The sequence below is a fragment of the Eimeria maxima genome, genomic scaffold (genome assembly GCF_000499605.1).
Source record: "Eimeria maxima Weybridge genomic scaffold, Emw_scaff543, whole genome shotgun sequence".
In the NCBI taxonomy this organism is placed as follows: Eukaryota; Apicomplexa; class Conoidasida; order Eucoccidiorida; family Eimeriidae; genus Eimeria; species Eimeria maxima.
In genome coordinates, this window is record NW_013566586.1 from 1 (window position 1) to 23304 (window position 23304).

General features: G+C 51.2%; 5 protein-coding genes across 5 annotated transcripts; all 5 read left to right on the forward strand.

Annotated features, from left to right (window-relative positions):
• EMWEY_00036910 (hypothetical protein) lies at positions 1 to 1352 on the forward strand (the record flags this gene model as incomplete). Its single annotated transcript, XM_013482187.1, has 1 exon — positions 1 to 1352. A coding segment is annotated over one exon (1352 nt), but the record flags the coding sequence as incomplete, so codon positions are not given.
• A 2662-nt stretch (positions 1353 to 4014) lies between these two features.
• On the forward strand, positions 4015 to 6333 carry EMWEY_00036920 (hypothetical protein, conserved; the record flags this gene model as incomplete). The annotated part of the gene is made up of 1 exon (XM_013482188.1): positions 4015 to 6333. One exon carries the CDS (start codon positions 4015 to 4017, stop codon positions 6331 to 6333), a length of 2319 nt encoding a protein of 772 aa, XP_013337642.1.
• A 2747-nt stretch (positions 6334 to 9080) lies between these two features.
• On the forward strand, positions 9081 to 12098 carry EMWEY_00036930 (hypothetical protein, conserved; the record flags this gene model as incomplete). Its single annotated transcript, XM_013482189.1, has 1 exon — positions 9081 to 12098. The coding sequence occupies one exon, from the start codon at positions 9081 to 9083 to the stop codon at positions 12096 to 12098; it is 3018 nt and encodes a 1005-aa protein (XP_013337643.1).
• Positions 12099 to 13676: 1578 nt separating this feature from the next.
• On the forward strand, positions 13677 to 16040 carry EMWEY_00036940 (cystathionine beta-synthase, putative; the record flags this gene model as incomplete). The annotated part of the gene is made up of 2 exons (XM_013482190.1): positions 13677 to 15120; positions 15571 to 16040. The coding sequence occupies 2 exons, from the start codon at positions 13677 to 13679 to the stop codon at positions 16038 to 16040; spliced, it is 1914 nt and encodes a 637-aa protein (XP_013337644.1).
• A 2648-nt stretch (positions 16041 to 18688) lies between these two features.
• On the forward strand, positions 18689 to 23072 carry EMWEY_00036950 (E3 ubiquitin-protein ligase, putative; the record flags this gene model as incomplete). Its single annotated transcript, XM_013482191.1, has 6 exons — positions 18689 to 18875; positions 19120 to 19422; positions 20396 to 20498; positions 20928 to 21061; positions 21248 to 22632; positions 22812 to 23072. The coding sequence occupies 6 exons, from the start codon at positions 18689 to 18691 to the stop codon at positions 23070 to 23072; spliced, it is 2373 nt and encodes a 790-aa protein (XP_013337645.1).
• Positions 23073 to 23304: the final 232 nt, after the last annotated feature.

Consider the following 23304-nt stretch of genomic DNA (forward strand, 5'->3'; position numbering starts at 1 on the left):
ATTTCCCTGAGCAGAAGGAGCAGCATTCGGCCCAAGAGGAGAGCAAGCAGCCGCACTTGCAACTCCAAAAGCACGGGGAGCAAGTCAAACAACAAGAGAGGCAGGTGACAGCGACGGAGCAAGTTGGACAGGAACAGGAGCAAATAAGACAGAGGCAGGGACACCAAGGGAAGCCCAAACTACAGGAGGAGGGCGAGACCCATCAGTTGCAACCTGCTGATGAGGTCCCGGTGCAATTGGAGGAGGATGAGTGGATTTTCCAGGTCTCTCCAATAGCGGGAGAGGCTGAGCCCAGCGGTTCTCAAGAGGCGTTGCAGCCGTATGCTCGTGAAACAGCTGCAGGTCCCTCGACGTCCGACGGCCTCAGCGGACCGGTTGTGGCGGGATTTACACGAAATGCTGATACATATTCTGGTAGTGCTTCAGGGGTTCCACGGGGTGAAGTTGCTGCTGTTCTCGGTATGGAGGGAGCAAGGGCTGCAGCAGCAGTCATGCCAGATGGCCAGCCTAGTGCGGACCCGTTCTCTGCTGCACCAGCAACTGCCGGAGGGGGCATGAGATTGAGCGCGCCGTTGCTGGCTAGTCTCCTGACGTCAAGAATAGGTGCGGGTGAAGCACTAGCAGCAGCAGCACCAGCGGCAGGTTCTCCCCTAATGGCACCTGTAGCGACTCCGTCACTGCAGGGCCTGCGAGGACCTCGCACATCAATTTCTGCTGCTATTAGAGAACATCCATTTGTGCGTCTGCCGAGACGAGCAGAGGACACTTTTTGGGGACCGATTTGTGTTGATTTTGAGCAAGCCCTGTCCAGCACATCTGGCTTGAGGAACCCCATACCATTGCTGCATAAGGCCCGCGCGTTGCTGTTGAAAGGAGTTTTGTCTCGTCAGGAGATGAGGGAATTGCGGCAGATAACACAAAATTTGATGGAACACGCTGTGCATTATCAGAATCAAAACGTGGAAGGTTTCAGGGGCAGCTACGCAGTAGAACGGTTGGGAGTACGTTTCATGGTGCTGGATGTTGTAGTTTCCACCTTGATAGTTCTCGATCAGACACCAAAACCCGAAGATTGGCAAGCCTTTGTCAGTACCATTAGCCACGACGTGGCCCCGTTGGCGGACAGACGAAGCAGAGCAGGGCGACCCAACTTGTCAGCAACGCGAGCTCTGGAGCTCAGCAGGGCAATACAAACACTCAAGAGGGGAGTGAGGCCAGAACCCAGAGACCTCTTGCGGATCAAGCGGATGCTCTTGTGCTTGCCGACCTCTCCCAGGAATTTTCAAACGGCGGAGTTCGACCCCTGGAGGGAGCAAGACTGCAATTTCACCGAAGTCAGCTTTCTTCTCTAGCGTGGGCGCGGGTGGAAGTGCCCATTATTGCGAAGGGGAATGAAGCATAAATGCATAACTAGCAATACAAACAATTTGCGCCCGATCTGTTCTTCTTCAATAACCGTAGGCTTCTTCTAGGGAGACGGCTTCTGACCTCTTCGATAAGCTTAACGGGTACGGTGCTGGACAATTTCGGCCAACCGGTGCTAGAGCAGACGCTGAATTCAGGGGTCGGCCAGCTCAGTTTGACTGCTTCCACTCGAATATGAGGAATATGGAAATGGTGCACCAAACTAAAGTGTGAACAATAGGGGAAGTAGTGGTTTCATTACCTCTGTCTCATAGCACCTAAATGCATGGGTGCATAACTATCTCGCAGGCGTTTCCGTTCGCTTTTCCGAATTTGAACGAAAAGAGTGGACGGCTTAACGCACGCACAACAGAGCCACTTCCAGGTTGTTATTGTTTGTGACTATACCGCAGCGTTTCCGCGCCTTTATGTGCGCAGGGGCGTTGAGGCCTCCGCTTCATTGCAGTTGTGTGTCAATGATGTGGCCTGCCTGAAATGAGGTTGGCCAGACTGAATTTGTACTTGCCTGAAGTATGGCCATTGTAGGTCTTTGGCTTAATTATGGTTTGACATTGCTAGCCTTGCATCATTAGCTGCAGAAAGGCTCTTTGCAACTCATGGCAGCCCGTCCCCTTCAGCAACAATCCCAGGCGCCTTTTTGCCGGTGTTGCCGAGGATCGTGCAGACAGGAGGGGAAGAAAGCTAAGCTTTTGGGGACTCCTTTATTTTGAATCCACTGCAGCTCACAACGATCCACGGATATGGCCGACCACCATTTTTTGCTTCAATGCTGCATGCCTAAACGGGGAAGGACCGAGGCGCGAATCTTGCCCCTGGGTTTGCGCTTATGAGTGGACAGTACGCGACCAGATTGGCCAGAGGAGCAACTCTACGGAATACATCTGGTCAAGATGTTTGAGAGTTTATGCATCAAGGAGGGTGAAAATGACACTTGCACAGATCTAGATGGGGAGAGAGAAACACCGCAGGACATTGAAATAGTGTAATGTCGAATTCCGGGGAGGCGAGCGCATGGAATGAGAGTGCAATCTTGAAAACAGACGGAATACCCATTGTACCCAACAGCATCTGGCATATATAACACTTAGAAAACAGGGACGAACTATTAACAGACACTTTTCGCTTTCTGTCAACAAAGTCGCATTGAATATTGCATGAGAATGAGCAGGGCTACGCAACTGGACAGACCAGAATTCAAACGGCACAGTCATGGCAGCAAAAAGAACGAATACGGCAATGCCGCAAAATTAACGTAAACTCTCACCCAAGGGGAGGGGCATAAAGAGCTGGCAGCGGCATTTGCAGGTACTCGTTAATGCAATTATCTGCTGAGCCAAACCGGCTACAGGAGAAGCGGGCATAGTGATTCGAAAATTACAGCCCTCAGGAATGCCCATACATGGCTCTTCCGTATTTTCTACTTTCCCTTTTTTAACTTTTCGTTGTGCGTAACTTTGCTTCCGTACCTTCTTGGCTTTCTGCAAGGCTCAATATTGTTAAGCGCAACCAATTCAAATGGAGAAAAGCCGCCCTCCCTTCGACCCAGCAGCCTTTTGCATAACCAAGCAGACACACATTGTGTAGTAGTTGGGGTAGAAAATTTTGATAGATGTTGAACGGTGCGGTGAAAGCAGGCACGTGCACTGCTATATGAGTAGAGGCGGCCTGGAGCAAAACACGTGCTCAGTGGTTCGCTACGATGTTAGTGATGTAGCAGACGGAGATTTGCTTATGCTTGCATGTGGTTGCTTTGCAGAACTACTTGTAGCGAGTTACTCTGCAATTCATCTTAGACTGCCTACTAGGGGCGGAGCTACAGGTCCTTGGGCCACCTTGCACAGGTAGTCGAGCCCACGAGCATGGGATTGTGTGGGGAGGCCAATTGCTTTCTTGGAGAGCTTAAGATGACCCTTTGTAAACATTGATGACTCTATTTGCTGTTATATGGTGATCATCGTTGGTTTACTGTCTGAATGGCCTAGCTCCGATGCAGTGGCACAGATTGCCGTCCCCAGTGGGGCGGCTTTATGCACTACAACAAGTTTGATAGCTTCACTTTTATAGCAAAAATTTTGCTTGATATGCCGTCAATTGACCCTGAGTTTCAGGCATTAAAACTTATCGCTACGACTATAGCGTGGGTTTCATGGCCTCTTGGCATGCAAGGGTCGGCAATGGGAGACCTGATATGCCCCACGTACGTTGAAAGGATGTTTTGGTAAGCTTCTGAATTGAAGCTATCTTACTACCATCTTTATTTATTGGTTTTGCGGACGTTGTCATTCTGCTAGGCCCGTTTTTGTTTTTTCGTGACCCTCTGCTGATTCCCCGAATTACGTCCTCTGGCACTGGTGGATATAGTTCCTACATTGCTTTTCTCATGCGTAGATTTATTTTCATTCGCACCTCCCTTTTAAAGAGCACTGAAACAAGGTTACAGCAGCAAGCCTCCATAATTCGGAGATACTGTCACCCAGTCGGCGGGCCAGGTGGAAATCTGTGGTTTGCTCGAGCCACATTGGAGGCACCCTGTTGTTACAGGTCTTGTGGGTCATGACATCGACTTTAATACTTTGAATTTGGGGCCAAATGCCGGAGTTGCATAATATTCTTCAGGAAAATGCAACTCCAAGCGCTGATTCAGCCTTTACCTCTCCATCGCTGCCCACAGTGGGATCGACGTTTGCTCGACCAGGCAGCTTGAGAGCCAAAACCTGTCGCTCCCTTACTTGTATGCGTCTTGTTGTGGCAACCTTAGCCTCTGTTGCAGCAGTTGCAGTGCTCATTTCTTTCTGTTCGCGCTTTTTCGAGAGGCGTGCAGTGCAGGGCATCCCAAGCCGCACGCTGGCCAGCCCAAAAGACACTGATGGATCGACTGGTATATGTGGTGAAAGTGGTGAAGGTGAAGAGCAGCAACAACGCACGAGACCGCAACATCCCAGTTCCCCTGCTCGGGGAATTCTGGCTCTTCCCATTAAAAAGAGATTTTTGGCACAAGCGGTTGAAAGTGGGACCGGTGGCGATGGGCGTACTCCCTACCAGCAAGCAGAGCAGCAGGATGTGTTTCTAGATGATCGCGTTGGAACTCCCTTTGGTTTTGTTCCACCGGGGGCCGTTCCAAGGCCGGGACAGCTTCACCTGCAGCAATTACCATTTGGCACTCCACAGCCATCGGGTGAAGAGCGCACGCCAGCAGAGCTTGACGCAGCCTCAGGAATCCTGAATCTACAATCTACACACTACACACCAGCGTCCGAAGATGCTGCTGATCCGAAGGCAGAAGAGAAGAAGTCCTTCGATTCGCAGGTGCGGCAGCTGCAGCGACAGATTGAACAAATGCAAAGGAGGCTGAATCAGCTGCAGCAGAAGTTGCATAAGAGGCGGCATTCCCGGCGACACCAAAGGGCCCATTTACATCAGCAGCACCAGTTAGGATTGTACCAACAGGGACGACCCATGCTTTCGCAGGTTCCCCTTAGGGAGGACGAAGGGGATCATCAGCCTTTACTTCAAGCAAATGCACTGCACCGGGGGCAGCAGCAGCAGCAGCAGCACCAGAAGCAGCAAGTGATGCAACGGCAGGGAACGCAAAAGGCGAAACAACAGGAACAGAAGGTGGTACAAGATATTGGGCGAACACGAATTCGTAAGCGGAAACAGCAGGACAGCCAGCAGGCGAGGCAACAGGAGCAGCAGGTGCTAGCGGAGAAGAAGCGGAAACAGGAGCACGAGCAAACGCAACAAGTGCAGAAGAAGGGGGAGCTAGAGAAGCAGAAATTACTGGAGGACCAGCAGCGGTTGGAGCCTGCTGAACTGGTGTCGGAGGAAGATGTATGGATTTCCCACGGCTCTCAAACGACTGAAAAGCCTCTGCCGAGCACCTCTCAACAAGTGTTGCAGCTGTATGCTTCTGCAACGTCCTCAGGTCCATCGACATTCGAGGCCTTTAGAGGGCAGGTGACTCCGGAAATTCATCATGCTTCACCTTCTATTGCTGGTGCAGATGAATCACGTTATGGATCTGCTCAAGCTTCCGCTGATGCGGCCTCAGCAGCAAGCGGTGTGTCTGTGCGTGACATGCCTATTCCGGGACCGTCTTCTGCAGCACTGACGACAAGTAAAGGAGGCACGAGCTTGCAGGTTCCGACACTCTCTAGTTTATTGACTCGTGATGAAGCCGCAGATGCAGAATCCGCAGCAGCAGCAGGTGCCTCCATGCTTGCATCTGTATCGACACCGGCAGGCGGGGGGCAGCTTGTGGCGCCGAATTCTTACCTTGATCCTATGAGAGAGCACCCGTTTGTTTACCTGCCGAGTCCAATATTGGAGCGGACTCCTGGCCCGTTTGTTCTTAACATCAAGGCCGCCATATCCAGACCGCCGGGCAGGCGGAATCCTGTGCCGTTGCTGGAGCAGGTTCGTCGCCTCTTCGCCAACCGCGTTTTAGATCTTCAACAGATGAAGGAACTGCGGGACATAGGGCAATTACTTGTAGGGCACGCATATTACCATCAGCAAGATGACCTGTCAAACCACCAGACGTACCGCATGGTTCACCGTCTGGGAATCCGCTTTCTAGTGCTGGATGCTGTGGTTTCCATTTGCATAGTCCTCAGGCAGACACCAGCTGCCGATGATTGGAAAGCCTTCGTAGGTGCGATTAGCCACTCTCCGCCCCCCCCGACCCCACGGGGGATGGCCCTTTGCCGGTCGAGTTTCTTCACATGTCTGGTTAACGAACTCAGCATGGCAATACAAACTCTCAAGACAGGAAGGCGACCTTCACCCTCAGATCTGGTGAGGATTAAGCGGATGCTCTTCTGCTCTGAATACTCTCCGCCGCGCCTCAAAGAGGAAGATTTTGATGGTTGGCGGAAGGATGACGGTTGTAAAATCCGTTGGCATTAGTTTATCCACGAGAAAAAGCAGATTTCACGTACATCTTTTACTTTTGGCAAACACCCCCGTTGTGGAGTGCCGGCATATCTTATTCATCGGATAGTGGTACTGCCTTGACTACGTCCAAGCAACCCTCCCGAAGAGCTGAGGGATATAACTGTATGACTAATTAATAATTTTTGGCACAACAGGCTACAGGTGGTTCTAAACTCCGCCGGGCGTCCTCTTCCCGAAGCGCATCGTTTCGATTGTGAAGGGAGCGACAAGCGTGCCGGCCACTAAAATGTAGTAAATGAAAAGCGCTGTAAATAGAGGTAACAACCCTCAGGTTACATTTGCCCCCTGCTCTAATCTACGTAGGTATTTGATGAGTTTGCCGGCTCTTCCTTTGGCGCCCGTCGGAATATGAGTGAAACGATTAGGGGCCTTAGCGCAGGAGCAGCAGCACCGCTCCCAGGAGTTTTGGGTTTTCGCAAACAGCTTGGCGTTCCCAGGGATCGTTGTGTGCGTGGTGGCCTGCATAGGACTTTTCAGCTGTGCCTCTTACTCACGCCCCAGCGACAAATGCTTCCCAATACAGCAACAGCAAAACGGACATATGCAGTGAAGTAGTGCCTCCATGTTGTGGCCTGTCTCAATCGTTGTCTGCCTAACAACACTACACTTGAGTGCGTTGGGGACGTCGTAGGCCAAGAAGGTGTTTACTAAGTTTCCTCACTGATATTCGAAGCTGCAAAAGTTGGGCATGGGTGGTTGTCTTGCAGCACTAGTTGCAGCGGGGTGCGTTGATACTCACCACAGGCTGCTCTTCGCACCATCCCCAGGCATTCCGGGGCCGTCCGTGCCAAAAGCGCTTGAAAACTGTAACGGGGCCAGCTCCTTTTCAAAATCTCTTTTCATAGCCAGTCGACGCTCCTGCACCTCAAATTTGTCCTCGGCTACCATCGAGGGCTCTCGCTACTCTAAAAAAAACCGCATGGTTGCGAGCATGCTTGATTAGTCAATATATGCTTCGCATTTGCCTGATATGTTCGCCAAAAATATCATTTTCTGGTATCGTACCTTGGATATTGATTAAAATCTTCATTCCCTTGTGCCGGGAAACAATAGTGGAGCTGCTGGTCGGGTTGGTATAACCATAGCGTTTACTGTTTATCCGGCACAAACTACCGTAACAGCGAAAACAATCCACGACGACTCCCTCCAACTTTGCCCGCCATCAGGCATGCCTGGGTAGTAGAGGTGTTCCTTACTTCGCTGTACTTGCCAGAATGCCGGTGAAAACTTGCGGTTGCTGGTGTCTTTTTTTAAGAAGAGAGGGTAGGAAAATGATGGTTATATCTATGCCAAGCGAACAGACCTACGGAGGTATTCGGGGTCGTCTGGAATAATATGTCCGTTCGTTCTTCGTGTATGTGTGTGCGTTCTGTGAATTACAGCAACTGGCAACTGTCATAGGGAATTCATGAAGTGGCTTTTGGTCGTGGCTGCACTCCAGTCGGCCTTGTAGCATTATATGCCGCATCTCCACACGCGTCCTTGTCCAGAACACCGGAACTCATGCCGCTGTCCCCAGTTTATTTGAGGACGGCAAGAGAGGCCGCACACCTATTTAAAGAGACCACATCAAGCATTTTGGCTCTATTGCAGGGAGGCTGCGTTGCACGTTGGTAGAGATGAGATGCAAGAGATGCACGTGCCAATACCTAACAAACTAAGATACCCAAGCCACACTTTGGAGAGTGAAATAGAAATCTTGACATTTGTTCAACAAGTTCCAGTCCATCAATAGGCAGCATGCGAGGAAGTTCGAGTATACCACGCCGTTGGGGCAAGGCACGCTGTAGTGGTTACGCACAGCACGGCTCCCGCAAAAGGATCGCCCCATTTATGTTAAGTCAACCAGCCAGATTTGTGCAGTTTGGTTTCTCAAATTCGTTTTCGTGAGATATGTGAGCTAGCAGATGCAGCCAAGTAGGCACTGTGTTCGTGCGTGCAGAAGCGTAGCGCTCGGTACTTCCACCACCGGGGTTGGCGCAGGATAGCGCTGTTTCGAATAGGCATAAAGCAACAAAGGGGAGTCTGACAAGGAAAGCTTCTATTCTGTATACATTTACTTTGTATTTCTCCCCCATTTGCAGCGATTTTCGTGGCCATGCCCCACGTCATATCCTCCGTTCGCCTAGCATCGAGACACCTTGTAAAGTCTTGTAGTTCTCTTTTCCCCATTGATTTGTATTGAAATCAGCATTAAAAATTGAATGTACCAGCAATAAAGGTGTCTGCCGCCTTTTCAATCTCTAGAGCACGGTATTTGATCGTCCTCCTTGCCCCGCTGTAGGGAACAGCTGGACTTGGCTGTTATTACTTATGTCACCTAGGTGTGCCAAACTAGATGCACATGCCACATACGCCATCTTTTTTCCACACATAATCCCCAAACGTTCCATTTAATCAATTATTAATTCCACTAAACTTATTCGAGCCGATATTCTTGGGGGGAAAACCCAGAATAATAGAACTCACTAACCCCCTCCAGGAGAGGGTCTGAGCCACAGCAACTGCGTCAGACTCACGGTCAGCCCTAGTGTAGGCGGTCAAGCAATCTTAGCTCATTTGACCTCTTTTTTATTTAAAGAGTTCCAATATAAGTGTGTTTATATTTCTGATTGCTTTATTTCGTGAAACTAGACCTCTAAGGTTACCACATGCGCTCTATTGTATTGCGCGTGCACTACACCCGCCGTCCGTGCTAAATGGGGTATTCTGCAACGGAAGTAAGTGGAAATGACCAGGCTACAGCTCGGCCCCATTGGGGTTCTTTTTCAGATGCTTCCTCTTTCGTTTCTGATGATCCGAAAGGTGGTTTGTTCGGATTAACAACAGGACAGGAGCTCGATCTTTTCAGGTCTAGGGTGGCCTCCGGCAAGAATGGGCAGTATGCTCCCCAAAGGGGGGGGCAAGGAGGCTCGCATTCATCTTCCTTTTTAAGGATAGTTGCTCTTGCCTCCGTCTTAGCATTTGTGTTCCTAGTCTCCCTCTGCATAGAAGTGCAGAAGAGAATTCCTGGCCGTCGGCTGTCCGCTCAAGATGAAGGGACCCCCCAGCACGCTGCACTCCAGTCCTGTGGTCAGGACACGCAGGGGTCCCCTGAAGCGACCGCTGACGGTCATTCCGAAGGCCTTGTCGGGGCACCACATGAAATTTCCCCTGAGAGGCCTCCTGGCGGGCATCCTGAGCAGCAGCTTGAAGAGACGTTGGAACGGCTCGATCACAGCTCATTACATACAAGAACTTCTGCAGAGGGCCCTAACGAGACCACTTTGACAGAGCCTCAAGGCACTGGAGACCGAAATGTATGGAGTAAAGACGGGTTCGTTGGTATTGATGCCCCTCACCAGAGCCTTCAGAGTCCAGCGGAGGCGGGCAGCAGGCAAGGACGTAAACGCAGCAGAAGCACAAGCAGAGGAGGAAGCGTTAGTAGCGACACAGAGGTAAAGAGAGCGAAACAGACTCTTCGGCCCTCGGAAGAAGGAGACACAGCATCGCAGCAAGCCCAGCTGCAGGGCGAGCAGGAGCAGGAGCAACAGAAACAGCAGAAGCAGAAGCAGGAGCACGATGCGCATTTACAGATCACTGGTGAAGGTGTGAAGCAACAAGATTTGCTATTCGAAGGGCGAGTTTCTCCGGACCGTAGCTCATCTTCTCCAAAGGCATTTGACTCTAAGACTTCTGGTGCATCCGCTTCTACCCCAGGTGATGAATCCCAAAAATTGCTGGTGGAGCGGGATATAGATGTTATCAACGCGGCGAGAACGCTACTGCAGATGACGAAGCATCGGGAAGAGGCAAAGACATGTCAGCACAAGCAGCACATCACCGAAGCCTTCCCAGTTGATGCTGCTACCCCAGAACAGCGGCAGCATTGCCAACACCAGCACCAAGATGAAGAGCAACGCAATAATCAGAAGCAGCGCCAGCAGGATAATATTGGAGAACAGGCACTGCTACCGCATCCACAGCCCCTACTTGAGAGCCTGAAGCCGGAGGACATGCCGCAGGATCACTGGGATCTACTGCAGTTGTTGTTGCAGCAGCAAAAACAAATACAGCAGCAGTTGCAGTGCCAACTGCGCCGACAAAGGCGCCAAGTCCGAAACTTACAAAAGCTATTAGAGGGGCCAAAGCTGGAGCAGCCGCAGCAGCCGACAGAGCCGCAGCAACAGCAACAAGAAGACCTGCAGCAGGTGCAGCGCGAGCTGCAGGTGGTACAGCAGCAGCTACAGCTCCACCAGTCGCAACTGGAGCTGCAGGAGCTGCTTCAGCAGCAGGCATACGAACAGCTTCAACAGCAGCAGCAGAAGGTGCAGCAGCAACAGCAACAGCTACAAGAGCAGCAGCAACAGCTGCAACTGCAACAGCAACAATTACAACGGCAGCAACAGCAGTTGCAAGAGCTGAAACAAGGAGACAAGCAGCAGCAGCCACAGCAGACTGAGCTGCAAACTCAGCAGCAGATACAGCAGCAGCAAACTCAGCAGCAGCTAAGGAGATCGCCACAGCTGCAGCAGCCACACCCGCACGCGGATACGGGGAAGGAGGAATCTCCCCAAGTGCAGGCCGGGAAACGAGCAATTTGGAGCCAGGAAAGGCAACAAGGAAAGGAACAAGAGGAGCGGAAGAAGCAAGAACAAAAGGGTGGCAATCTTCACGGAGGGGATTCACATGCTGTTGCGAATTCCTCGGGAGAATCACTGTCAGCTGCTGGAAGATCATCTCCACAACGAGCACAGGGGGCAACCACTGGAGCAGCAGTAGCTGGAACGCTATCGTCGACACGCATTAGTGGAGAAGCATCGACCACGGAAGACCTGCGGAGGCATCCATTTGCGCGCTTGCCTGCTCCATTGCCTGGGCCTATGCGGCCTCTTCACGTTGTTGACGGGGACCCAAATATTATTTACGGAACTCGTTGGGCTGCGCCTCTGCTGCAGCGGGCGCAGAACGTCTTATGGGCGGAAAGGATTAGTGCTGAGGGGCTGCACCAGCTCAAGCTCGTTGCTCAGAAACTGGCAATGCACTTGTTGTATTTTCAGAAGGAACGGCTGGTAGGTCTCAACCCCTCTGCGGTGCTGCCGCGTCTGGGCGTCCGCTTCCTCGCCTTTGATGTTATTGTCTGTACATTGCAACTGCTGGGGCAGTCCGCCACTGTCCCCTGGTTCAGGCGGCTCGCAAATGCTGTACCAAATGATTGGGGTGTAATCAGAGATGCTAAGGTGAATTCCCCTCAGGCAAACTTCAACATGGTGCTCGTCGAGGACCTCGTCAGAGCCGTTGAGCTGCTCAAGCAGGGCACTCGGCCTTCTCCAGAACAACTAGTTGAAATTAAACGCAGACTATTCTGTTCCGAATACTCGCCCAAGTCTTTCCTCTCAAGCACCTACACACAGTGGAGAGTACAGTACGCCCTTTTCACAACGAAACACCAACATCGCCGCATTCCACAAGGACACACAAAATTTCCAACATACAGACTGGGAAGCGGGCAACAGGAAGACGATTGGATAATTGCCGACGGGGAGCCGAGCCTACAACAACAGGCGGAGCCACAGCAGCATCGGCAGCAGCACCGACCGGACCATTCCTCTCTTGAGCAACAAAGGAGGGACGAAATCCACGAATCCACACTGGACGAACATACAGAAGGCGACTATGATGAAGATGAGGAAGAGGAGGACCGAGGCAACATGATCAAGAGGAGAGAGAGTCGCTAGGTTAACCGGATGATCAAGAGGAGAGAGAGTCGGTAGGCTTACTGGAAGAGTTCCTGCAACGTAAGGTGGCTAGCAGTAGCACTACCTATGAGCGCCGCTGCAGCACCAGTAGCAGCAGCAACAACAATACTTGAAAATGAGGAAAAAGGAGGATAGAGGGGGTCTGAGGGGCGGAAGGGGTCTCTGCAGTTTATACTACAACAGACACAGCAGTAATACGCACACCTGCAGTACGACTGGAGGTGAGAGGTGGCGGGAAAACCGTCTCTGCAGCGCACGCATGCAGCAAAAGCTGGTGCAGGAGACAGCTAATAATGTGGTGTGCAGTATTGTCTTGAATATTCCCTAACCGTTTAGGGTACCTCCACACATATGCCACTCCCTTTTCTATTGCAAATTACAATTAATGGATTTGCTGCAGTTTTTCGGTTCAGCAAATGCCTCCATTTTCTTAGTAGCAGACTTGGGCACATTTTGTGTACATCCATGCTTGTATGCTAGTAATATATTGCATGACCAGAGCATGGAGTACTTCCCCCTTAACGGTGCAGCTATGTACGTGCTTCATCTGGGGACTGATGCATGTTTTTATGGCATTTCATTGGTGCAATGGCCTCCCATCTACTGATGGAAGTCACAGCATAGTAATGCGCATATGCCTCAGGCTAAATGATATTGAACAGAATGAATTGCGGTGCGAAATGTAGTGTAGTTTCACATTGGAATGCCCCAACACGATTTTTGCTTCTGCAACGGTACTACGCTGGAAACGAATTGATGCTTCTGCAACGGTTTTGTCCTCGTCGTCCCTGAGCTGTGCACTTTGGAAGTGCAACGATTTTCCCCTTAACAGTGGAACTACCCGTCGGGTGAATTTCGACTTGTAGTGTCCGCTTTGAACTCTGATGGTTTTTCCCCTCTGCTCTGCTGTAGATGAGCGCACGATGTGTGGAGGGGCATCACGGACGGGAGGAGGAGGCACTGGGTGGAGGGTTCAGGGCAAGGATATGCACGTCAGCATCTCATTTGAAACCTTGTTTATAGTGATACAAAACAGCAATGTAAGTGATTAATTATATATATAAAATGCATATTCTCACGAGAAAGCTAAGGGGTCACGGGGCCACTGCTCAGCCTCGTAGCCCGCTGGGAAACGCATTTCTTCGTGGTTGCTCGAAAGTTGCAAGCTGTGGCTGTAGAACAGAAGCCCTGAAGGAATATATTCAGATGGAAGTTACTGAGTTGTATAAGGTTAAATTGCTCCTGATTGTTCCTTTAGGCGGGATACACCCTGCTTCGCTCCTCAACAAGCTGGCTGTTCGGCAGCGGGTCTCTCCCAGCTGGTCACCGCTCACTGGCGTGTAAGGTTGTGCTGTGCTTCTCTTCTTGTGAAGATTCCTGTTGCCATTTTTCCATGTTATAAAGTGACATAAGCACTTGAATTCTTATTTCCTGGAAGAAATTTCAAGACTCGACCTGCTGCACCCGAGAACTCGTCTCTTTCCTCTTTGGTCCGTCTCTCCACACGTCAGGTCCGGTTTACTACATCCATTTCTCCTCAAATCCACATTGACTGTCATGGACCTCAAAAAAACCCAGGGAATCATTATCAGTGGCAGTTGCCTACTGGGCAAGGTGGCAGATATTTTTCGCCGGCAGGAAGGCGACCTCGAGCGAGCGTTGCAGTCCATAAAGCTCGAAAATCAAGACGTACTCATTCCTAGCTATGACACCTTCCAAAACCAAGGGTGGGATGCCTTTTTCTCTCTCCCACAAGACAGAAATGGGGACTTTCGCGGCTCCCACAGGTGTAAAAACGGTAACGGAAACGCCTGCCGCAGCACAGAAGGAACTGCTGCTACAGGATCAAATGACTCGCAACCCTCTTTGGAATATATGGAGAAGTTGTTTTCCCCTCCTCCTGCGTTCTTCCGGAGTCATCTGTCGTGCGAGCTCCCTTCCATCTTGGAAGCTGTAGGCTGCACGCCCCTTGTTCGGCTTTCGCGTGTGGCTGCCGCACTGGGCATCTCGTGCCAGTTGCTTGGTAAGTGTGAGTTTTTGAGCCCTGGGGGCAGCACGAAGGACAGGATCGCGCGAGGCATGATCAGAGCAGCTGAAGCTTCTGGACACCTAGCGCCGGGATGCGCTCTCATAGAACCGACAAGCGGCAACACCGGCATCGGCTTGGCGATGGCCTCTGCAGTCAAAGGATATCGATCAGTGGCTGTGATGCCCATGAAGATGTCCACAGAGAAACACCGGATCATGAAGGCCTTGGGTTCTACCATTCTGCGCACGCCAACTGCGGCAGCTTGGGATGAACAGACCTCTCATATCGCGCTTTCCCTTCGTTTGCAAGCGGCGATGGAGGCACAGCAGCGGCAAGCGAGAGATGTGTGTGCCAGTAATGCAAAATCTGGGGAGACGCCCTGGGTGAACGGCTGCGCGGCACAGGCAGAAGCTTGCGGTAACCAGTCGCAAGTTGCCTGCATCCTTGACCAGTACAGGAACCCGGCAAACCCATTATCGCACTTTTTTGGAACGGGCGCGGAGCTGCTGGCGCAGAGTGGCGGCAAGTTGGACATGGTGGTGGTTTGCACAGGAACTGGGGGCAGCTTAACAGGAATCGGACGCCGGATTAAAGCAACTGCGCCCCACTGCCTCGTCGTAGCCGTTGACCCCGAAGGTTCTGTGCTCGCGAACCCGAACGAGGCTTGCGTCAAGCCATATGTGGTGGAAGGCATCGGATACGACTTCGTGCCGACTGTGTTGGATCGCCAGGCAACCGACTGTTGGGTGAAGACCACAGATGAAGAAAGTTTCCTTTGCTCCCGCCTGCTCCTGAAGACTGAAGGACTACTAGTGGGGGGCTCAGCCGGCGCAGCCCTTGCAGGGGCAATCAAAGCCATCGAACACTTCGGCTGGACAAACGATGCAAGCAAACGCGTAGCCTTCATCCTTCCGGACAGCAGTCGCAACTATACCTCCAAATTTGTTTCCGACGAATGGATGGTTGCCAAAGGTAATGCATCCACTTTGGCTCTGCAGCTTCGGTCCACTCGTGTTCCCTGTCGTGAACCTTTGATTCGATGCAAACAGGCCCACCATTTTATATTGCTGTTTTGGTGTTGGTGCCACACAAACAACAAGCAGCAACAACCTGTGCGCCTTCAGCTCCGGAAGGACTATTCAGGTGTTGACACGAAACACCAAGACAGGAGTGCATTTTACTGAACGGCATGCACGCATTGCATAGTTTTATGCATAGCAAACGTGGCACCCCATACGCTTCCAGTGTCTTTCAATGTTGCACGGAATAATGGCTATGCGTCCACTTCCATATAGTGTATGCGATTACCTACATATATTGCATGGAGGCATGCATGCATGCATGTATTTTACACAAAAGCATGCATATATACACAAGTACATATGAAACTCCCCTGTATTTCGTTTGGCCATTTTCCTGCAGGTTACCTGGACTCCAGTGTTCTGGAGAGGCAGTACAGCGAATACGCTCGTCAGAGCATTCAGTCTCTGCATTTGCCTCCCCTGAGCTTCGTACCTTCGACGGCGTCTTTGAAAGAGGCGGCAACAGTTCTACTGCAGTCCGCTCAGCCCCTGGTGGCTGTCGTGAAGCCCGAGGTTGAACCAGAAGTGAGGAGCAAGGGAGGAGTTGCTGCAGATGCTTTAATGGGCATTGTGACTGAACAAACTCTCCTGAAGGCCTTGGGAGATTTCCCCGGCAGCGCAGAAGTTGGCGAAGTTGTCGACAATGATGCCCCTGTTTTCCGCTGTACGGACATCTCACTCGCGCGCATTGCACAGACTCTGGAAATACATCCTTTTGTCCTTGTTCAGTCTGAAACAGGGCTTATCAATGCAGCCGTAGAGGCAAAAGGGCTGCTCCAGGCTTTCCTTGAAATGCAGCAAAGCGGATGATGCTCAGTGTGATGGGCGGCTTCTCCAGGAATAAAACTTTGAGCAGCAACGACAGAGGAAGGATTCCTCTTGCCTATCCTCCGCACTGTGGATTTCTTCCGCATCATCGGCACTCTGGACTTCCCAGCGGTGCAGATATCCCTCCGAATGTCTCCACAATAACAGTTGTTTGCACTTCCTCCTATTGTCTGCATACAAAGTCGATGCGTCTGCATACAAAGATGTGCAAATGCATTACTGTATGTCTATTTTCATGCATTTAGATACACCTAGATTAATCCATGTGCCTATATATTTTGCATTAGTGTGTTTCAATGTACCTGAGTGTCATCATAGCATGCAAATTATATCTTCCCATATTTTACACCTAAACACGCCCATACACAAATGTGCTTGCCTGTACTTGGCCTTGGGTCTGTTCGGAATTTTCCCTTTAGCTTCAAGTCGTCCGAATGGCTTGGTGATTATGCTTCCGTTTGTGTTCACCCTGCCTACTTCTGACTCCCACTCCCCTGATGATTTTATTGCACTACTTGATGTGCGCTACTACGTGCAGCTACCTGCTGCAGTGCCAATGGCTGTGCTTTCGGGGTACTGGATCCCATACTGTAAATTCTACAGAATACGTAGTAACATGCTTTGGCCATTTTAAAGGAACTGCAGTCGTGCAGCCATTTGCTGTTAAAATTCAACTTTAGGGTAGAAAACTTGGCAGGACCCGAGGCCACCAGCAGGGAATGCGGCAAGTAGTACATATGTAACAGCAGCTGCTCAGCTGCTGCAGCAGAAACAACAGCATCATCGGGTGTTGTTCCTTGCAGTATGAATGTAACAAGCACCCTCGTCGCTTTGGAAGGAGGACATCCCACTTTGGCGCAGTATACATTGGTGCCTCATACACTAAGGGGTCGTCCCTGTATTGCAGGTATATAGTGAAAAAATAAGTAAATAAATTGACCTTTCGATCAGTTTCTATTTATCTGTTTTGGAACAAAAGCAATATATACTTGGTTTTAGTTGGAGTTTACGTCCACTTGGTAGCTGCTCTGAGGGTAACAACGGACGCTTCATGCCCATCGTGTTGTTTCACCCCTACCTTTTTCACCCCTACGTTCAACCATATTTAAGAAGGTACACTAAAGTTGAACTGTACTTGTGCATTCATGTGAGAGTTTGGGGTGACGATTGTTAATCCACTAATTGATGCATACCGCTGCCTGCTGGCAAAAATCAGCCAGCCTGGCATTTACACAGTGCTTCGGCAAACGCAAGCACTTTGCCCTTAGATTCCCTGCAGTGGGCATCAGAGTTAAGGGAATATATGTATAGTATTAATTCTCGATCGGGTGAAACAAAGCAATAATTATTACCAGGTGCTGGGCGGTGGGTACATCGAACTTCCCCACGAACTAAGTTGTGGAAATGCTCTTCTGGAACCATTTTGAATCAAATTAGATTCGCTGATTATTCTTTTCTAAAATTGTAGATCAAACAACCAGTGGTAGAGTATTCGTTTGCTTGCCAACATTCCTACCGCAACGACTGCTGGTGCCTTGAGTTTGGGACAAACGGTGGAAACACACTTTGAATAGGACATATATATTTGGGCTTTTTAAGGAAATAAAAAACAAACATCTCCCACGGTCTTCGGAATTCCAACTGTCTCGTCGATTTCCTGCAGAGAATGCCACAACCGACGCCCAAAAGCTGCTCAAGAACTTGCAAGGCAATCCTGTTTGAGTAGGAGCAGTGCTTCCCACTGCAGAAGCTTCAACACAACTTGCAACATGCATCTAATGAGGCAAAGTCCTATTTCGCAGAAACTGAATTGCGAAAACAGTGAAATAATGACCAGACAGCTGACAAGCGTAACATCGATCTGCCTATCAGACCGGTCTGCGGATACCGGGGGTTCTGCTGGGTACACGGATGGTTTGGGCACATTTTGACGCCATAGCAAGTAGTTATAGGCATTATTAAATGTGCTCATAATGCTGCTTCTTTAGTTAAAGCTGGGGCAGAAACAGGGTATCCCCAGCTCCTAAGAAGCGGCCACTGGTTAACCAGTGCGGCAGTAGCACCACAAGCAAACACCCACAACAGGAGCTATTCCCTCAGATATTCCTCAAGCTTTATCTTCTAGGAATTTGTCTGATTCTCCTTAAAGTGGTCAAACCACATTCAAGTCTGCCGCTGTGTTGCGTGCGCAAGGAGCTCATTGGGGGAAGACTTGTTGGGCTGCTGCTACTCCTGCAGTTGGACGGCTTCTGTATGCCCCATGGGACTGCAGGAGAACAGTGGCAACGCCAGAAAAAACACACAGGCACACAGCAGCACGAGCCGCACCAACCATTCGGACTAGCAGCAACACTCGCAGCACCAACCAAAAGCAGACGCAGCAGCCACTCGGCACATTAGAGGGTAGCCTCATGGGTTTAGTCGCCTCTGATCAGCGCATAAGGACCAGCAAAGGGGGTGCAAATAACCAGAAGCAGAGAGCGACAAACAGCAAACGGGAACGTCAATGTCAGAAACAACAGCAGCAACAACAGCAACCGCATCAGGAGCTCATAGCGTCCCCTTCTGCTCTAGAGGGTCTTGTAGCCAGAACAAGACAAGACTTCACCTAGCCGTTGACTGCAGCTGGAATGGCTGCTACACGTCCCGATCTGCCCCCTTCATCAGGCACCGCAGCAGGAGCAACAGCATCATCGGACACTACAATGCCCTCCGCTGTGGTGGCTGCACTGATAGCTGATGGACTGTTATGCCCTCAAGAACCTCTTGAAGAGCTTAAGGAGCACTTTTTGCTGCTGGACTTTGATCCGGAGAAATGTAAGTAGCTGCTCCTTCTTGTTTGTTGCTGTTATTTGTGTCGCTGCTTCTTGCGCTGCTTCTTCTGCGTCTTTTGCCGCTGTCTTCGACATTACTGCTTCCAGCATTGCTGTTTTTGCTGCTCTGGGTTTTTGCTGCTGCTGTTACTACCGGTCGCATTGTGATTGTTTTGGCTGCAAATTTATCGCCCAGGGGATTTTGTCTAGAGTTGTTTCATGTGTGGTTCTGCTGCTTGGGGTTCCAGCAATAGCTTCGGCCCTAGCGGCTCATCGGCTCCTCAGAGAGTTTGCGAGAAGGGGCAGGAGCAGCAGTAGTAACAGCAGCAGTAATAGTAACAGCAGCAGAAGAGGCAACAGCAACAGCAGCAGTAGCAGCCTTAGGCTTTCCGTAGGGGTAGGGGAGGAATTCACTGTTGCTGGGGAGGTGGCTTGCTCTCGCTTGGGAACTGCGCGGCGACAGCAACAACGGCTGCAGCAGCTGCTGCAGGCAGATGCAGAAACACTGCAACAAACGCTGCAAACAAAGAGAGACTGGGAGGCGCTAGCTGGTGAGTTTCAGTCCCTTGTTGCTCCCCAACCCATATAGGATTTACGGTTTAGGCCTCAGAGTGTAGGCTAAGGGTTTGCGTTGACGAGCTTCTGGAAGAACCCTAAAGCCTCTCTGAGGATGATATATTGTTGCTCCTTCCTTTTGCTGTTGCTGGGGTGTTTGAAGGAAGCTTCCCGTACAACTTCTTTGCCTTGTGTCGGGCCTTCCTCTTGGCTGAAGGGGGCACCTCAGTTCGTCGTCCTTCTGCAACACACTCCAACATAGAAGGAACCAGCGACCGCAGCAGCGCAAGCATGTGGGGCGATATTTGGAAGCCAGGGGATGGCTGTTGCTTACCAGTTAATTTGACGGCAGTGCAAAAGCTACACAGCGCCATCGTTGCTGCTGCAAGGGCTGTACGGAGTGATTCATCCAACAGTGCGGGCAGGTGTTTGCTGCTGCTGCCTGTTGCTGTTGCTTGCTGCTGTTGTTTGTGGCTCTGCTATTGCCGTTGTTACTGCTGTGCTGCCTCGAGGTGCCTGTTGCACCGCACGTCGGCAGGGTTCCGTGCTGCATCTGTTCCTTTTCACGTGAACTCTGTTGCTGCTGCTTTTGCAGGTGATTGGGATCCTGTAGAACTCTTGCTGCAGATGATCTATGGGCTTTGCTGCCGTCTGCTGCAACGAGCTGCGGCGCTGCACCAACCGCAACAGCTAGCATTCATTCCAGTACTGCTGGGTAAACAACTTGTCAGGTAGTTGGGAGGCTTCGTTGTACTGCTGCTTATGCACCTGCCGCTGCTTCTGCAGCTTGGGGATGTTGGCGCTACCTCTGCTCTTGCTACCGCATCCATGGCCGACAAGCGCTTGTTTTACTGCCAGCAGCAGACACTCCGTCTGCAGAGATTTCGCAGTTTAGTTAGACGTGTATCTGCTGAGTTGCTGCTTCTGCCGCTACATCTGCTTTAGCGACTGCTGGTCCTGCTGCTGCAGAAGGTCGTCTGTTGGAGGAGTCGGCCGACTTTTCGGAGTTGGCGAAAATATGTGAAGTCGTCGCGGAACTGCCCTACACTGCCAGACGCACCATCGCCAGATGGTCTGTTTCTACTGCTACTACTGTTGCTGTTGTTGCTGCTGCAGATGGTTTAAGTGCTGAGACGGCTGGTGGGGTGATTGCTGCTGCTTTTCCTTTATCGGTTGTTTCTGGCCCTGTGCTTGCCCCCGTGGATGCGGAGGCTCCATATGGTACTGGTTCTGCTGCTGTTGACGCTGTTGTTGTAGCTCTTGTTGCTTCTGTTTTTGCTGCTGTTGCTGCTGGCGTTTCGGCCTCTGCTGCTGCTCCTTTTGCGTTGGCTTGATGACCGTCTGTGCTGTTGCTGTGCTGGAGGTGGTTGGGGCGTTTTTGAAGGCACCGAGCTGTCGTTGCTTTATCTCCCATGCGTATCGACATTCGGTTCTTTCAAGTGAAATCTTTAGTTGTTGAATGCATGAAATTCCCATTGGTTTTATTTGTTTGCTTCGGCAGGTACCTCGACGTCCCAGTGCGACACTTGGAGCAGCACATCACTGTTGTGCAGCAATTAATCACAGGCATGAGCCTTGCTGTTGCTGCTGCTGCTGGTGTTGTTACCAGTGCTGCTTCTTCCGTCGTTAGTGACGGTGCTGTTCTTGATGTTGCTAGTGTACATGTTGTGGTTGTTGCTGCAGCAGCAATTGTAGTTTCATTATTCAGTGGCTTTTGCTGCTTTGAAGCGTTCTGGTGCTGCTGACAGCTGCTGCGTGTGCTGCAGATGTTGATGCTGCTGCTGCCTCTCCCATGTTCCCGTGTTTCTGCTTGTGCTGCAGTTCGCGTGCTGTCTGCTGGGCCTTTGGAGAACTGGCATTACCTTCAGGCTCCGCAGCACCCAGCAGAAACGGCCTTAAGGGCAGCTCTACTCCTGCTTCACATTCTTTATGTTGCCAATGTGCATCGGCAGCAGCGGCGCTTGCAGACGTGCGATGGAGACCCTCATCTAGATGCCCCCACCCTCCTTCGAAGCGCTATTCACTCCCCAGCTGCACCTGAAGAAGCAGTAGTTGCAGGAGGAGCAGCAGGAGCATTGGCAGAAGCAGCACCAGAAGTGAATGCAAGATCCGGAGAAAGGGTTGCTTCTCAGACTACAGTGGAGTATCAACAGCACCACCAGGGGCAGGAAGACTTAAGTGAAATTGACTTCAATTTTTTTCACAACGATGCCATCAATTCAAGTCACCAGCTGCTGCAGCACGAATTCGCTCTGTGGCTACGCTTGCGGAGAGGCGCAGCAGCACCAGCTGTCAGCAGTCTGCTGTTGCAGCAAGCGCTGCAGCAGCAACAGCAACGAGAGAGACGCGACCGAAGCAGGCAGCATAGCATCCTCACCATAGCGCCACACAGTGCATTCGTTGCACACTCTATGGAGACCTCTGCTGCTACGGCAGCAACCCAAGAAAGAGCAGCAACAGCACCAGGACCAGCGGGGAACGGATGCTCTCAGGTAGCAGCACCAGCGACGAGAAATGGCTCGGAAATACCGTCTACCAATGGTGTGCTTTCCGCAGCACCACTTGCACCACCACAAGAATCAACAGAAGGAGCAGACGAAGGAGGACCAGTGACGGCAGAAGATACAATGGTTTTGCGTTCAGTGTCTGTTCACTCCTTATTCTCGGCGGAGGACGACTCTGGATCAGGTCTACTGTCGCCGGGTCTGCTGACAGCAGATTCAGAGGCCCCAGTAGCAGCAGGAGCAGGACCATCAGCTCCAGCAATAACACAAGCAGTGGCGGAAAGTGGGTTTGCTGCTGAGATTGGCGCGTTTGTATCAGAGGGGATGGCGACAGGTTTTAATACACCAAACGACAGATCAAGCAATCATTTGATGCTTGGACGATCAGTACGAACATCAGCAGAATCAGGAGCAGTAGCATCTAACATGATAGGCTTTTTGCCGCTGCCTTTGGGTGTGTGGAGTTCAGCATCTGCTGCTGCAGCTCTTGCTGCAGGTGCTGCATCTCCTGCTGCAGTGTTGTCGAGTCCAGCAGCAGCAGCAGCAGCAGCCGCTGCAAACCGCCCCTTCAACCACTTCGCAGTGCCGCAAGCCAACTTGCATACGCATGAGTTCTCGCTTCTCGCCCATCCTTTTGTGTTGGATGCATCAGCCAAGGCGGAGATAATTCGGATGCAGGCAACGCTTGAGCAGCAACACCAGGTCCATCCCTCCTCGTCGATGCTGTTGATTCTGCTGCTTCTGGATCTGCTGCTGTTGCTTCTATTGGCACCTCTTTTGTGGATGCTGCTGCTGTTGGTCCCCTATCCCTCGCTGCGTCCGTAGTGTCTGCTGCACCACTTGCTACTGTCCCTGCTTCTGCTGTTTGTGTTCGTGGTCAGGCTAGACAGGCGGAGGTGGAAGCGCTCTTGGCTTTGTGCCGGGGGGGAGTTGGCTCGCCGCTGCCGTTTTTGTACTTGCAGGTGCGGCGCACACATCTGGTGGAAGACACGCTGCAGCAGATTGCCAGCAGCAGCACTAACAGCAGTACAGACTTCCGCAAGGCCCTCAAGGTCCAGTTCGTAGGGGAAGAAGGTGTCGACCAAGGAGGGGTTACCAAAGAATTCTTTCAACTTCTCGTTGATGAGGTTTGCCCGCATTGATGATGAGCATCTGCTGCTTCCATTGTAGTTGGTGCAGCTGCTTATGGTCGTGCTAGTGGTGGTGGCGGTGGTTGTGCAGCTGGGGTTGCTGTTGGTGCTGCTGCTGTTGCTGCTGATTGCCCCCCTGCAGATGCTATCGACTGTTTCGGATGTTACGTGTGGCTGTTAGCTCCCCGTGTTGATGCGCATCTGCCAGAATCTTTATATATATATATATATATATATATATATA